We start from the raw sequence: 14,397 nt of genomic DNA on the forward strand, positions 1-14,397 counted from the left end.
AGGTTTCAGAAAAGACTTACATGGATGTTGCCAGGATTGGAAGATTTGAGCTACCGGGAGAGGTTAAATGGGCTGGGGTATTTGAGACTGATGGGTGACCATACAGAGATTTATAAAATCATGAGCGGCATAACAGAGAAGGGCTTTTCCCTGAGGTAGTGGAGTCCACAACCGGACAGCCTAGCTTCAGGGTGAGAGGGGAAAGATATAAAAGGCAGAGGGTGATGCATGTATGGAATGAACTGCTAGAGGAAGTGGTGGAGACTATTACAATTATTGCATTTAAAAGGCATCTGGATGGGTATACGAACAGGAAGGGTTTAGGGGGATTTGGGCCAAGTATTGGCAAATAAGACGATATTATATTAGGATATGTGGGTGGCGTGTACGAGTTGGACACCGAAGGCCCTGTTTCTGTGCTGTACATCTCTATGACTGTAAATGTTTTCCACTGTCCGTTACCAGCCATACACATCACTGTTTCCCCTGTTTACCTTGGTCAGTTCCCCTCTCAAATACATGTCAATGGCTTTGGTTGTGATTGTAGGATGTGCTTTATGGTCACTTTAAAATTCATCATCTCTTTGAATTCCACTTTACTACAATTTCCCAGACGATATCTCAGTGTGACATTATTCCTTCACTCAGCTTCATCATCCAATGGTCGATCTGAGACAGTCACATCCCTGGCCATTTACACAATGTGTTGTTCAAAGAAACACTAACTAAAACATTCGGAGAGGAGTTCGGAGAATATCATTTTAGACAAAGATTGAAGTCTCCCAAAATTATCACAGTGCCTTTGCATTACACAGGAATTCATTGGAATGTGTAACAGTGTTGAGAAATGAAATAATGTTAGGCAGCCTAACAACTGTTCTTCTGCTTGTGTTTTTGACATGTATTACTCATAATCTGCATTCAGGCTGATTCAGCTGTATCATCTGAGGCCAAAGTCTTTCTCTGTAATGCCTTTGTTACCCATTACTGTCAGGGTTACCCATCCTGCATTCCCTGAGACCCCTCAAGGATGTGTACAATAGAATCTTTATGTTCCAACTTCTGTTTCTCCTGTAACCACATCTTTTTGGTGACCGAATATTATTTAATCCATGTCACAAGTCTATTACCTTATTGCAGATGCTTCGTCCATTCCAAGGAAAGAATATTGAAACTAACTTTTTCCCAGAATTTCCTGTCACAGCCTAATTCACTGATGTACAGTTATAGTTAAACTCTGTCCCTTCCTGTTCCTTTCTGCTTGTCTTCAGCCACATTCCATGCTGTTCCGATGCTTCAAGTTTACTACTTGTATTTGGAAAGCTGCTTTCAACTGAACCTTGTCCCTGCATTCTCTCTGTCAGTTTAAAGTCCTGTCCATAAACCGACCGACATGATTGGCCAGGACACTGCTCCCAGCACGGTTGCTTTTAATTCACTCGTGAGATGTTACTGTCTTTTTCTGGCCAGCATTTCATGTCCACCCCCGAGCTGCACTTGAGCTGAGTTGCTTGCCAGGTCATTTCAGGGGGCAGTTGAGAGTCAACCTCGTTGCTCTGCGTCTGGAGTCACATGTAGGCCAGACCTGCTGTCGATCACAGATTTCCTTCCTTAAAGGATATTAAGCAGTTAGATAGGTTTAGCTGACACCGGCATTAAATTCTGGATGAACAGTCTGGTGAGAATAACCTGAGGTCATCACCTGTCCCACTCGTAGTTCACCCGTCACTGAGTACTGATCCCCGTGCACCATGAATCGAAACCCTTTCACCATGATCGTTGTTTGATCCTGACACCTTCCTGCATTCTGGTGATAGCACTCATTATCTCTCCATGTGGTATCCCTCACTGTGGGGGTCTAATTGCTGCCTTTGTCAGCTTCTCTCACTTTTGCAGCTGGTCTGAGATCCTGAGCCAAAATAATCCTCTGATCGACAATATCACAGACCAGGGACAGAGACTGGGATTTTCGTGATCTCTGTTTCATGAGTCATCCTCACTGCATCAGTCTAATTTTCCATTCTGTCTATTTCTCTCTCATGCAGGTAATCAGAATGTTGCTAAATCCTGTCTCATCCATCACCTCATTGAAGATGCTTGGCTAGCCAGAGAGAGATGGAGAGTGAATCCTGCAGCCGGTAAGATCACTCACAGTAAACAGCACATGGAGGGGTTTGTGGTCTTCTGTATTCTGTATCTATGTCCTGTCTTCAGGACATAGATACACTGCTGGGCAAGGAACAGCAACATTCTCGGCTTCATTCCCACCATCTTGTAACGGTCCTGCTTTCACTTTTGCTGTACTGGTCCTCACTGAGACAGCACAGAAGCCCCAAGCATCAATCCTGGCCCATGTTGTAGTAGTGATCTCTGTAATATCCTCCAGTCCCAATAATCCTTCCTCTGTTTGGAAGCTTCTCTCGTCCACACAATGCCCTCTGTCTCTGTCAGGTTCTCCAATCCCTCGCACCCTAATCCTGAAACTTCTCCAGTGGATACTAAATTCCTTCATCCCTGTAAACCACACAGTCCTGTCTGTCCCTGTAAGTCCCTCCTAACAACACTACTCTCTATGTCAATGCATTTGCCTTAAATCTCTCCATCCGTCCCTATCTGGGTAAACTTCTCCAGCTCCTACAATCCTTCCTTTTCTGTGAAAAACTCAGAACTTCCTTATTGTTCTCCAAACCTTCAGTCTTAATCTATTTAAACTTCACCCTTTCCCCACAAACCCGCCTGACCACAGGAACCTCTTCCAATTTGTGCAACCCTCCCCATCTGTGTAACTGTCTCCAACCCAGTAACCTGGCATTCTCCATTGCCTGAGGAGAAAGTGAGGTCTGCAGATGCTGGAGATCAGAGCTGGAAATGTGTTGCTGGAAAAGCGCAGCAGGTCAGGCAGCATCCAGGGAACAGGAGAATCGACGTTTCGGGCATAAGCCCTTCCCGAAGAAGGGCTTATGCCCGAAACGTCGATTCTCCTGTTCCCTGGATGCTGCCTGACCTGCTGCGCTTTTCCAGCAACACGTTTCCAGCTCATTCTCCATTGCCTTCCTATCTATGTAGCCTTCCTGAACCTAGAAGCCTTCTTATATCTGTGAACGTGTTTAGTCGCTGCAACCTTCCATTTCTCTGTTAGTACACACAATACTTTTTTCCCTGAAACACCTCCTGTTTGTGCCTCTCAGTCTGCCTGCCTCTCCCTGTATCCATCCCTATCCCTATCTCCAGAAGCTAATCCAGCTCCCTCTATCGCTATAAATTCCTCCAATTACCCAAACCCCTTTGTCCCTCTGACATTCTTGACAAGATGTAACTCTGTTTAACGCTAATATCCTTGAGCCCCTGTAAGCCTCCATATCTCCTGTAATCTGTACCATTTTTTCAACCCCCCCACTGCTGAGGAATGACGCCCTGCATTCGACATAAGGCAAATGGAATGACAGTGAACAGATATGATGGAACCGTCATTCCGGAGATGTAGCTGCGAATGACCATCGCTGGGAAGGGAATATTGAAGGTTTGTTGGGATCGAGGCAGGCTAGGCAAAAAGGCAACAAGGTGTGAAGAAAGGATGAGGTTAATGCATTAATGAAATTGCCACGTGGAACTGAAGTCCAAAATTTGGAGGCGATTTGGATGGAGCTGGGAATAAACAAACAGCAGCAATCATTGGGCAGAATTCTTTTATAGGGACCAACCAGTGATAGGAATGCAAATATGGCTACTGAATATACTTGCAGCAAGGGCAATACTGTATCTGTGTGTGACAGTGGTCTCCATCCGCACTAGATAACTAATGAGTATCAGTGCTCGAATCCTGGATTGTATACTAGATGGTTTTCAATAACATCATTGAACAGACAGAGAATAGAGGGATATGGACCATGTCGGTGCAGATGGCATGTGTAGAGAATATCCTTATGGTTGGCACAGCCATGGTGGGCCGAAGGGTCTATTGTTGTGCTGTACTTTCTAATTTCCTACTTTCCAGCATCTACCCGATCAAAGCTCTTCCGAGTCTTGAATCTTATATTCACTTTTTCTCTCATGTTTTCTAAACTTCAATGAGATGGAAATGTGTTGCTGGAGAAGCGCAGCAGGTCAGGCAGCATCTAGGGAACAGGAGAATCGACGTTTCGGGCATTAGCCCTTCTTCAATGAGGTTGAGGTTGAACTTCAATGAGTTCAACCTCAACCTACTCCACCTCTTATTGGGAAAATCATCCATTCCCAGGATCAACCAAGAGACCCTTCTCTGACCCTTCCGCAATCACCCTACGCCTGCCTCCAACAGAGCACCCCGCCCACCTCAAACCCATCCAACACCACCCTCCACCCGCCTCCAACAGAGCATCCCGCCTGCCCCCAAAACCATCCAATATGACCTTCCACCCGCCTCCAACAGTTCACCCCCAAACCCATCCAACACCGACCCACGCCGCCCCGCCTCCAAAGCCGTCCAGCGCCACCCTCCACTTGCCACCCCGCCCACCCCAAACCCATCCAATATCACCCTCCGCCCGACTCCAACAGAGCACTCCGCCTGCCCCCAAACCCATCCAACATCACCCTCCGCCCGCCACCAACAGAGCACCCCGCCCACCCCCAAACCCATCCAAAATTACCCTCCGCCCGCGTCCAACAGAGCATCCTGCCCGCCCCCAAACCCTCCCTGTGAAACCACCTCCAATCCCCACACCCATCCCAGTCTGGGTCATCTGTTTCAGATCAGGACATTGGTGTTTCTGTTACCTCTGGCACTCTGAGCAAATCTTCCTAATTGTGTCGATTCGTTCAGATCTCATCCTCTTCAGCCTCCTGAAACTTCTTCCTGCCATTGTAACCCTCCCTGTTTAGAACACAGCACAGTTGCTCTTGTAAACACATCTTTCTTGGGACCAAATCTTATTTATCCCTGTGTCACAAGTTATTGCTGATATTTTGACAATTCCAAAAAAAACTGTAATTGACTTTTTCCCAGAAATTGCTGTCACAGCCTAATTCACTGGTGTACAGTTTTAGTTAAACTCTGTCCCTTTCCTGTTCCCTTCTGGTTGTATTCAGTCACGTCCTTATGCTGTTCTGATGCTTCACCTTTTCTATTTGGATTTGGAAAGCTCCTTTCACCTGAACCCTGTCCCTGCATTCTCTCTGTCAGTTTAAAGCCCTGTCCATAAACCTACCAACATGATTGGCCAGGACACTGCTCCCTGCAGTGTTGTTTTTATTTCACTCGTGGGATGTTGCTCTCTCTGGCTGGCCAGCATTTCATGCCCACCCCCGAGCTGCCCTTGAGCTGAGTGGCTTGCCAGATCATTCCAGTGAGCAGTTGAGCGTCAACCTCCTTGCTCTGGGTCTGGATTCATATGTAGGCCGACTGGCAGCACATAACAGATTTCCTTATTTAAAGGGTATTAAGCAGTCAGATGGATATCCCTGCTACCGGCATTAAATTCTGGATGAAGAGTCGAGTGAGAGTAACACTAGGCCATTGCCTAGCCCACTGATAGCTCCCTCATCCCTGAGTACTGCTCCCAGTGCACCTTCTTCCTAACCGTGGTTTGATCCTGATACCTTCCTGCACTCTGGTGTTAACACTCCATATGATATCTGTCACCGTGAGGGTCTAATTGTTGCCGGTGACCGTGCCTTTTGCAGCTACTCCAGATCCTGAGGCAACAGAATTCTCCACCCCAGAGAGACCGGCAGCACAAGCCAGGGATGGAGACTGGAATATTCCAGATCTCTGTGGGACTCGGTGCCATTCTCCATGTGTAACCCTGACTGCATCAGTCTAATTTCCCATTCTGTTCATTTCTCTGTCTCCTGTAGGTACTCAGGATGCTCCTGACTCAGCAGAACTCCCAATTCCTGTTTCCTTCATCACCACATTGAAGACAGCCGGTCAGCTAGAGAGATGGAGAGAGAGATCTGGTGCCTTCAATAAACCCTGCAGTAAGATAAGATCACTCACAGTGAACAGAGCAGAGTGTATTTAAAGGATCGAACTTTGGTCCGGAAGACATGACATAGATACGGTGTTGAAGAACGAACACAGAGCACGATGGTCCCAGGCTCAATCCCCACCATTTTGTTAATTTTCATCTCTGCTGTACTGAGCCTTCCTCTGACAATATAGGAAGTTGACAGTTATCAATCCAGGCCTGTGCTGTCTTAGTGAGGGTCAGTTCAACAGAGGGGAAAGCTGGCCTCCCTCAAGGAGATGGTTTTGAATCCTGGGATCTTTCTGTTCTATATTCCCTCTCTCACACTGTCTCTTGTCATGTGATGCAGTTATACAGCATGGAAACATGCCTTTTGGTCCAACTTGTTGTCTTGAATGCTTGTTATTCCCAGAAATTTTCCTATTTCTGTAACCTCCACCCCTCCCATATTCCTGCTGTATATTTGAAACCTACTCCAATGCTGACGACTCTCCCTATGTGTAAATTGCTCCAGTGTCGATAGCATGCCCAATCTCACTAATCTCAGTACAATAATCCCGATTTCTGTAATCTTGCACAATACTTACAGTGCCCCCGTCACTGTAAAATCCTCCAGCCTGGACCAAAGTACCCACCTGTGTACCTTCCTTAATCCCCAAGAAAACATGATATCACTGTAACCTTCTGCAGGCCCTAAAACACTCCTGGCCAATAGCACCACACGACCTCAGTGAGCTTCTCCCATCCCTACCGACCTCCTTATACAGACCCTTTTCAAGCCGCAGCAACATTCCACATCTCTGTTCACTCCTCCACTCCCTACAGCCCTCCCAGCACCTCAAGCATTCTCTCTTTGCGTAATTCTGCCATTTGGGGGAGCATAGTGGCTCAGTGGTGAACAATGGTGCCTCACAGCGCCAGGGAACCCAGGTTCGATTCCAGCGTTGGGTGACTGTATGTGTGGAGTTTGCACATTCTCCCCGTGTCTGCGTGGGTTTCCTCTGGGTGCTCCGGTTTCCTCCCACAGTCCAAAGATGTGCAGGTCAGGTGGATTGGTCATTCTAAATTGCCCATAGCGTTAGGTGCATTGTCAGCGAGAAGTGGGTCTGGGTGGGTTACCCTTTGGAGGGTCAGTGTGGCCTTGTTGGGCCAAAGTACTTGTTCCCATTAGATTAAGGAATCTAATCTAAACTCTCCCTCTGCGTTCCATTTTACTGTCCCTAAATATATCCCTCTATCCAGAAACAGCCCCAAACCCTTCAAACCTCCAAGTCTCTGTGAACTCCCACAGCTCCAACACCCCTCCTTAACTGTGTAACCTTTTCCAGTCCTGAAACACTCTGAAAATGTGGGCATCCTACAATCCTCCCTATCTGCGTAATCCTCTCAGGTCCCTGCAACACCCCCAATCTGTGGAACCAACTCCAATGCTTGTGACTCTCCCGATCAGTTTCTACAAGACTTACTGTCTATGTAACATTCTGCCATCGCTATCACCAGCCCTGTCAATGTAAGCTCCTCTAGTCTCTCCATCAATCTAATCATCGCCATAACCTTCTCCAGCTCTTACACCCCTATCTGTGTAAACGTTACACTCCCCTACTACCATCCCTAAAGCAGTGAGTGCAATGCTCCCTATCTGTGTTAGTGTCTCCAGGCTCTATTGCTGTTCCTGTCTCTGTATGCTCTGACAGATTGTCCAACTTTCCGGTCCATATAATTTCCAGAACCTCAGCATCTGACATCAGCAAATGTTTTCATTAACTACAGCCTTCCATATCTCTGTTCGTTCCTCAATTCCATACAACTTCATAATCTCTGTAAATAGCAACATTCCCTAAAATACTCCCTGTCTGTGTAAACTGCCCCAATCCTACACTGAGAAGCCTTACTGTCCTTTTGAAAACCTGTGGTCCCTTCAGTTCTCCCTGTATCTTTCCTGACTCCATTGAATACAGCTCATCTCATGTTATAATTCCTCTAACTAACTCATATGTTACTCCCCATCTCTGATATTCTTCAGTTACTGCATTTCTCATTCTTTATCTCCAAAGCTTCCAATCCCCCTGATCGATGTAAGGTTATTTAACACCTGTAGCAGCCTCCAACTCCTCAATATCTCCTGTTGCTGTAACCTCCTCAAATACGACAGCTCACTGTCTTTGTAATATCTTCCAGTATCTGCAACCCTGTCCATTTCTGTCACCTCCTCCAGAACAGCACTCTACATCTCTGTGTAACTGATGGGAATGCTGTAAACCTGCCTTCACAGTCCTCTCTAGCTCTCTGAACTACTGCAGCCTGAGAACCCTCAGCATCTCTGGCTCCTCCAATCCCTACACTTCTCCCTGGCTGTGTGAACTGAACCAACTCCTTCAACCCTCCCTATCTCACTCCTGCAGCTCCAACTATTGTCCATGTCAGTGTAATTCCCAGCACCAACAATCCTCCCGGTCTCTATAAACTCCTGCAGCTCCAACTACCACCAATATCTCTGTAATCTCCAGACCTGACAACCCCCCTTCTCTGTATCTCCTGTAGCTCCAATGACCACCCCATCTGTGTAATCTCTAGTCCCTATATTCCTCCTGATCTCTGTAACTCCTTCAAAACTGATAACCCTGTAACTCTCCTTGATATCTTTCAGCCCGCCAACCATCTGATCTCTAACCACCAACAGTGTTCTCAAACTACCCGAACTCTGTAACATTCTCCAGTCTCTGCAACCCAGCTTTTCTCTGTTAGCTTCTCTGGTATCTGTATTCCCCCATTATCTCCAGTTACAGATCCTTGCTCAGGAGAAAATGTCTCAGTACCTAATCTGTAAGAACACAAAAATCTTTGATGTATCAATAAATTTGTGTCATTTTCTAAATTTTAACAACTGCAAGTTCAACCTTCTCCACCTCTTCTCATCAATATCCCTCCATTTTGAAGATCAGCCTGGTGAACCTTCTCTGGGCTGCTTCCAATGCAAGGACATTTTCCCTCCAGACCAGGGACCAAACCTGTTCACAGTATTCTCAGTGCGGGCTGACAGGAGTCCTCTATAGTTATTACAAGCCTTCCCTATTTTTATTCTCCATTCCCTTTGGAATCAATGCCAGCATTCCATTTGCCTTCTCTGTGTCCTGCTCGCCCTGTATGCCACCTTTTCTGAGATTTATACACAAGGATTCCCACGTTACTCCGCGGTGTAGCTTTCTGCAGTTGATCTGAAACCAAGAGGTGACAGCAATAATCAGAAAAGTGTTGGAATGTATGGCAAACGATATGCCAGAAATGATAACTGGACAGTTAAAAACCTATGGAAAAAGCGCAGTCCATTTATAGGAGTAGAATTAAACCATTCGGTCCAACGGGTCTTTTCCACTAATCGATTATGGCTTAATTGTTTCTCAACCCCATTCTCTCACTTACTCCCTGTAACCATTGATCTCCTTACTCATCAAGATCCTGGCTATCTCTGAGTTAGATATGTTAAATCACTTAGCACCCACAGCCCCATGAGGTAGTGAGTTCAACAGATCCATCACCCTCTGGCTGAATAAATTCCTCCACATCTCTATTCTAAAGGGTATTCCCTTCACTCTGAAGCTGTGCCCTTGGCCCGTAGTCTCTCCTGCTCCTGGAAACATCATCCACGTCCACACCATCCAGGCCCCTCAGTATTCTGTAAGTTTGAATGAGATTCTGCTGCTGCCTCTGAAACTTCATCAAGTGCAGACCAGAGACTTCACCTGCTCCTCATATAACACGAATTTCATCCCTGAGATCTTTCTTGGAAACCCATTTCTCGTACCCCTTCACATCCTTTGTCCAGACTCTGAATGAATAACATGTAGAGTGTAGTCCCAACACTGATCCTTGCGGAGCTCCCCTCATCACCAGTTACCATCGTGAAAAAGACCCCTTTCTTCACACTCTCTGTCTTGTGCCAATCAGACAAATCCTCTATCCATGTTCAGCATGTTGTTCTGAAACGGAAATTTCATTTCACACACACTGCTGGATTTATTTTTCTGTCTGGCTGTAAACAGCAGAGTATCACCATTACCTTCCCATCTGTAATTCCCTGGAGAAGGTGATGGTAAGCTGCCTTCCTCACCCACTCCTTTAGGTGTAGGGACAGACACAGTACTGGGAGGATGGCGTGTGGCTTGAAGGGCACCTTGGAAATGCTGGTGTTCCCATGCAGCTGGATCTCCTGTCCTTCCAGGGTATAGTGGTCCCGGGTTTGTAAAGTGCTGTTGAAAGAGCCTGCCTGAGTGACCTCAGTGCTACTTGTAGATCTTTTATTCCTTCATTCATTCACGGACATGAACTTTGATGGCTGAGTCAGCAGTTCTTGTTGATTTTGTGTTGTTCCTGAGAAGGTGGTGAGCTGCCTTCCTGAGCCACTGCACCAGCCGTTGGAAATTCTGATCACTTAAAATCTCTCCCTTTTTAAATTTGTCATCCCTTCAGCTTCTGTAACTCTCCATATAACTGTAATCAATGACAGCACAGATTCCCTTCCTTAATCTCTATAATTACAATGATAACGTGTGCTAAATTGGCACTTTTCGTCCTCTTTATTCATCTCATGACTTTCAGCCCCTACAATCCCACTATTTGGAATGCTTCCATTCTCTGCACCTCTGCATGTCCTGAGGGACCTTGAACACCACCAGTGCTTGAAAGTTTATATTCTGCCTAGTTACTGCAAGTCTTCTAACTCTGTAACATCCAACAGTCTCCAATACCATACAATACTTGCTGGCTCTCAATTTGCATTTGTTGAAGTCTACGCATCTCTCTAAGCAGCTCAGAAAAAGCCCTTTAGATTCTACAAAGCTCCATCATGAACAAGCCACAATCTTTCTATTTTCTTTGCCTTCTTCTGTGTCTTCAACTCTCAGTCTATCTTCCAGTAAACCTCTTTAGTTGCTGCAGGTCTCCCTAGCTCCCCAGATAACCTGTTCCATCCCATACAGCTCGCTCAATCATTGTAACACCCTCTCCTCTGTCTAATCCTCCGTTTTTCCACTGTCTTCCAGGCACAACAGCGATCCTGTAAGAGAGCAGTGCAGAACGGGCTGTTATAAATCTCAGCTGAGGCTTGAGGCCTACCATTACCTGGGAGTCACAAGGGGAGAGTCCCTGAGAGAGAGCAGTAGATCGAGGCCAACTGGGACTTGGAGTTGGAGAAACAGCAGAGCAGGAGGCTCGAAATCAACAGCGAATCACAGAGGGAGTGACCATGTGAGGGAGCAACATGGAGCCGGAGCTTGAGGCTCACTCACGTCTAGGAGGTGAATGCACCAACATGGGACGATATAAATCAGCACTGAGGATCGAGGCCTAGTCATGCCTGGGATTCACAGAGATGGTGACCCAGTGAGGGAGCAGAGTGTAGTGGGAGCTGGAGGATTACACATATCTGGGAGTCACGGAGAAAACCTTCTGCTGTTGGGACCTGCCTGCACCGAGTTTGATTGAAGTGCAAGAGCCATCGCAAAAAAGGCTGTATGTTCATTGGCTGATAAATACACCATTATTAGTGACTGTCAGTTAATTGCTGTAAGTCAGCAAATTTATTTTTTAACTTCTGAAGTAAAGATTGATCTCAGAAATATGAGGGGGATGTGAAATTCTGAGCCAGTATAATAAATTACGCTCAGTAAGCCACAGTGGAATAAGGGACTGAACCATATTATGATTAGATTACATTACAGTGTGGAAACAGGCCCTTCGGCCCAACAAGTCCACACCGCCCCGCCGAAGCGCAACCCACCCATGCCCCTACATTTACCCCTTACCTAACACTACGGGCAATTTAGCATAGCCAATTCACCTGACCTGCACATCTTTGGACTGTGGGAGGAAACCGGAGCACCCGGAGGAAACCCACGCAGACACGGGGAGAACGTGCGAACTCCATGCAGTCAGTCGCCTGAGGCGGCAGTGCTAACCACTGTGCCACCGTGCCGCCCACACGATGTCCCTGATGTTAACTTAATTCTAAATAATTAAGTAAGTTACTCTAGACATGTTGCATTTTAAGACATGGCAAGGCATGTTTGTCAAATGGAAAATGTGTTCTGTTACATTGGGAAGTCCGAGCGCCTGCTCGTGTCCTCGATGAACACTGGGTCGTAGAGCTCAGACAGTGACTAGAGACTCTGTCATGCTGAGAGTTACGGGGATAGCACACACAGAACAGACCACCCTGCAGACATGACAGCCTGAAATAAGTAAGGGATGGGGTCTAGGCAATCGAAGAGAAACAGCCAGGGAATCCAGGTTTAGCCTGACATCTCCCTCCCAATTCAGTTTCCCATTTCGGAAGCTGATGAAGGTGCAGTCAGAGCCATGTCAGTGGCCCCACAAGCAGCCTGACTGTACAGGAGTGAAGGGAGAAGGATGGAGGAGCAGTCATCACAGAGGAGTCAGGAAAGTGAAGAAGGTGTTAGCGTGTCTGTAATTCCAGGATAGTGGGGTTAAGAATGTTACTGTGTCTGCACGACAATTGTCTGGTGGCCAGTCAAAGGTCATGTCCATGTTGGTAGGGATGGCATGAGTAGGAAGAGTGAAGTGGTCTGGGGATCAGAATTTAGGGAGCTAGGTGGATGGTTAGCAAATGGGAACTCAAATGTATCAATCCCTGGAATACTCCCAGGGCCGTGTATAAGTGAGAACAGGCCTCGGAGTTTTAGGTAGATGAGAGTGTGACTGGAACGATGGTGCAGCAGGAAGGGCTTCAGATTCCTGTGTCATTGGGACTGATTCTGGGGAAGGCAGCAACTCTACAAACTGGATGGGCTAACATGTGACAGAGCTGGGACTGAATTCCTTCTGGGTGTGTGGGTGGAATTGAAAATAACTTGGCGTGTGTAAGGGATCCAAAAAGGAATAGTGGAGGAGACTACCAGGATTCTCAAAATAATGGGAGATACAGTTGGTACTAATTTACAACAACAAGTTTATCAGTGGAAGATGGAGTGAGAAAGAAAGCTTTAATTTGAGGTATTCTCCATGAACATGAATACACGGAATGTGGGGAGTTCCAGATGCAGTTTGTTGTGTGGAAATCTGATGTACTGATCACCGAGAGCTGGCTCAAGGAATAGCAGGACTGGGTGTTAAATATTGCTGGGGATAAAGGATTCCAAAATGATAGAAGGAAAGAGAAAGGATGAAGGTAGAAGTACTGGTTGAGATTAGCATTAGTTAAGGAGTCCAAGAGAAAGAGGATCCATCCAAGGACAGAATGAATTTGACTGGAGCTACAGAAAAAAAAGTAGACTGCACCTCACAGTTTAATTGTATATCAGCCAGCAACCATTGGAAAGGATGGAGAGAATAAGGATGCAGGGGCATTTGAGAGCGATGATAATACTACAGATTAGTTATACTGAGAAACTTAATTTATCCACATATTGACTGGGTTATTGGTGGTGCAGGGTCATGAGGGGCCAGTATCCCTGGATTATATGGAGGAGAGCACACTTCAGGAGTATGTGTCCAGCCCAAGAGAGCATGTACTGTTGGACCTGGTCCTTGGGAAAGAGATGGGGCAAGTGGATCCAGTGTCAGTAGGGGAACGTTTTGGGGTGCAGCGATCATTTTTTTTTGTAAAGTTCAGAATGATAGTAGAGAATGATATGCAATAATTGAGAGTGAGAAACATTAGTTGACTGAGAGCAGCCTTCAATAAGGCAAGAATGAAGCTGGGAACTTGTCATCAAGGCCAGTGAAATTGTAGCTTTAAATAGCTAGGTGAGATGGAGCTGGGATTTTGGAGATGTGGCTGCAGTGTGACCATGACTGAGAACTGGATAATCAAAGGTTTTCCCCATTTCTGCAGGAAGGATAAATAGGCCAACACAGTGAAGTAGTATTGTGTATAAAGGAGGGGATCAGTATTATTGTGACGCTAATCAATTCACACACTGCTCCTCCCTGTCCTCATCCCTCATCACTGCGTATTGATCCTATCAGATATTGGTAACTTTTGAAAACTTCAGCAAATAGCACAGTATAGAGGAGATGACTCTGTCCACTGTCTGCATCGGACAAGATGTAACGTTTGTTAAAGCCCTAGTTCTGTCTCCCCAGACAGTGTCGGACTTCAGGTGCAGATCACGTCACCTTTTTAAAATGGTTTGAGAATTTCTGCATCTACTCCGCTTCCATGTGTGACTCCCAGGTCCCTACCATACTCTGGGTGAAATAACAACTTTCCTCACCACTTCTCTAATATTTCATTCAATTACATTAAAGATTCACCGCTGGTAATTGAGCTCTCTAACAGCAACAAGATGTTGTCTCCCTTTCTACCCATGTCCCTGACAATATGTGCACCCCAATCAAATCTCCTCTCAGCATCCTCCATTCCAATCTTTCCTCATAACTGCACTTCCCCGTTCACAGGGTGGAGAATCTCCTCTGTACCCTCTCCAGTCCA

The 14,397-nt window shown here is 46.2% G+C and overlaps 1 protein-coding gene across 2 annotated transcripts in view; it reads left to right on the forward strand.

Moving 5' to 3' along the window:
• LOC148141169 (uncharacterized) overlaps nucleotides 1-11,573 on the forward strand; it is a 47,109-nt gene extending 35,536 nt beyond the window's left edge. For both annotated transcript variants that reach the window (XM_087978468.1, XM_087978467.1), the window contains exons 3-5: nucleotides 2,046-2,138; nucleotides 5,836-5,958; nucleotides 10,988-11,573. In XM_087978468.1, coding sequence (XP_087834594.1) covers nucleotides 2,046-2,138; nucleotides 5,836-5,958; nucleotides 10,988-11,007 — 236 coding nt within the window. In that variant the 3' untranslated portion in view covers nucleotides 11,008-11,573. The remainder of the gene's footprint in view (nucleotides 1-2,045; nucleotides 2,139-5,835; nucleotides 5,959-10,987) is intronic.
• Nucleotides 11,574-14,397: the final 2,824 nt, after the last annotated feature.

This window comes from Chiloscyllium plagiosum, unplaced genomic scaffold, assembly GCF_037043375.1.
Source record: "Chiloscyllium plagiosum isolate Xiang-an unplaced genomic scaffold, Cpla_swu_hap1 HiC_scaffold_34, whole genome shotgun sequence".
NCBI classification, from domain to species: Eukaryota; Metazoa; Chordata; class Chondrichthyes; order Orectolobiformes; family Hemiscylliidae; genus Chiloscyllium; species Chiloscyllium plagiosum.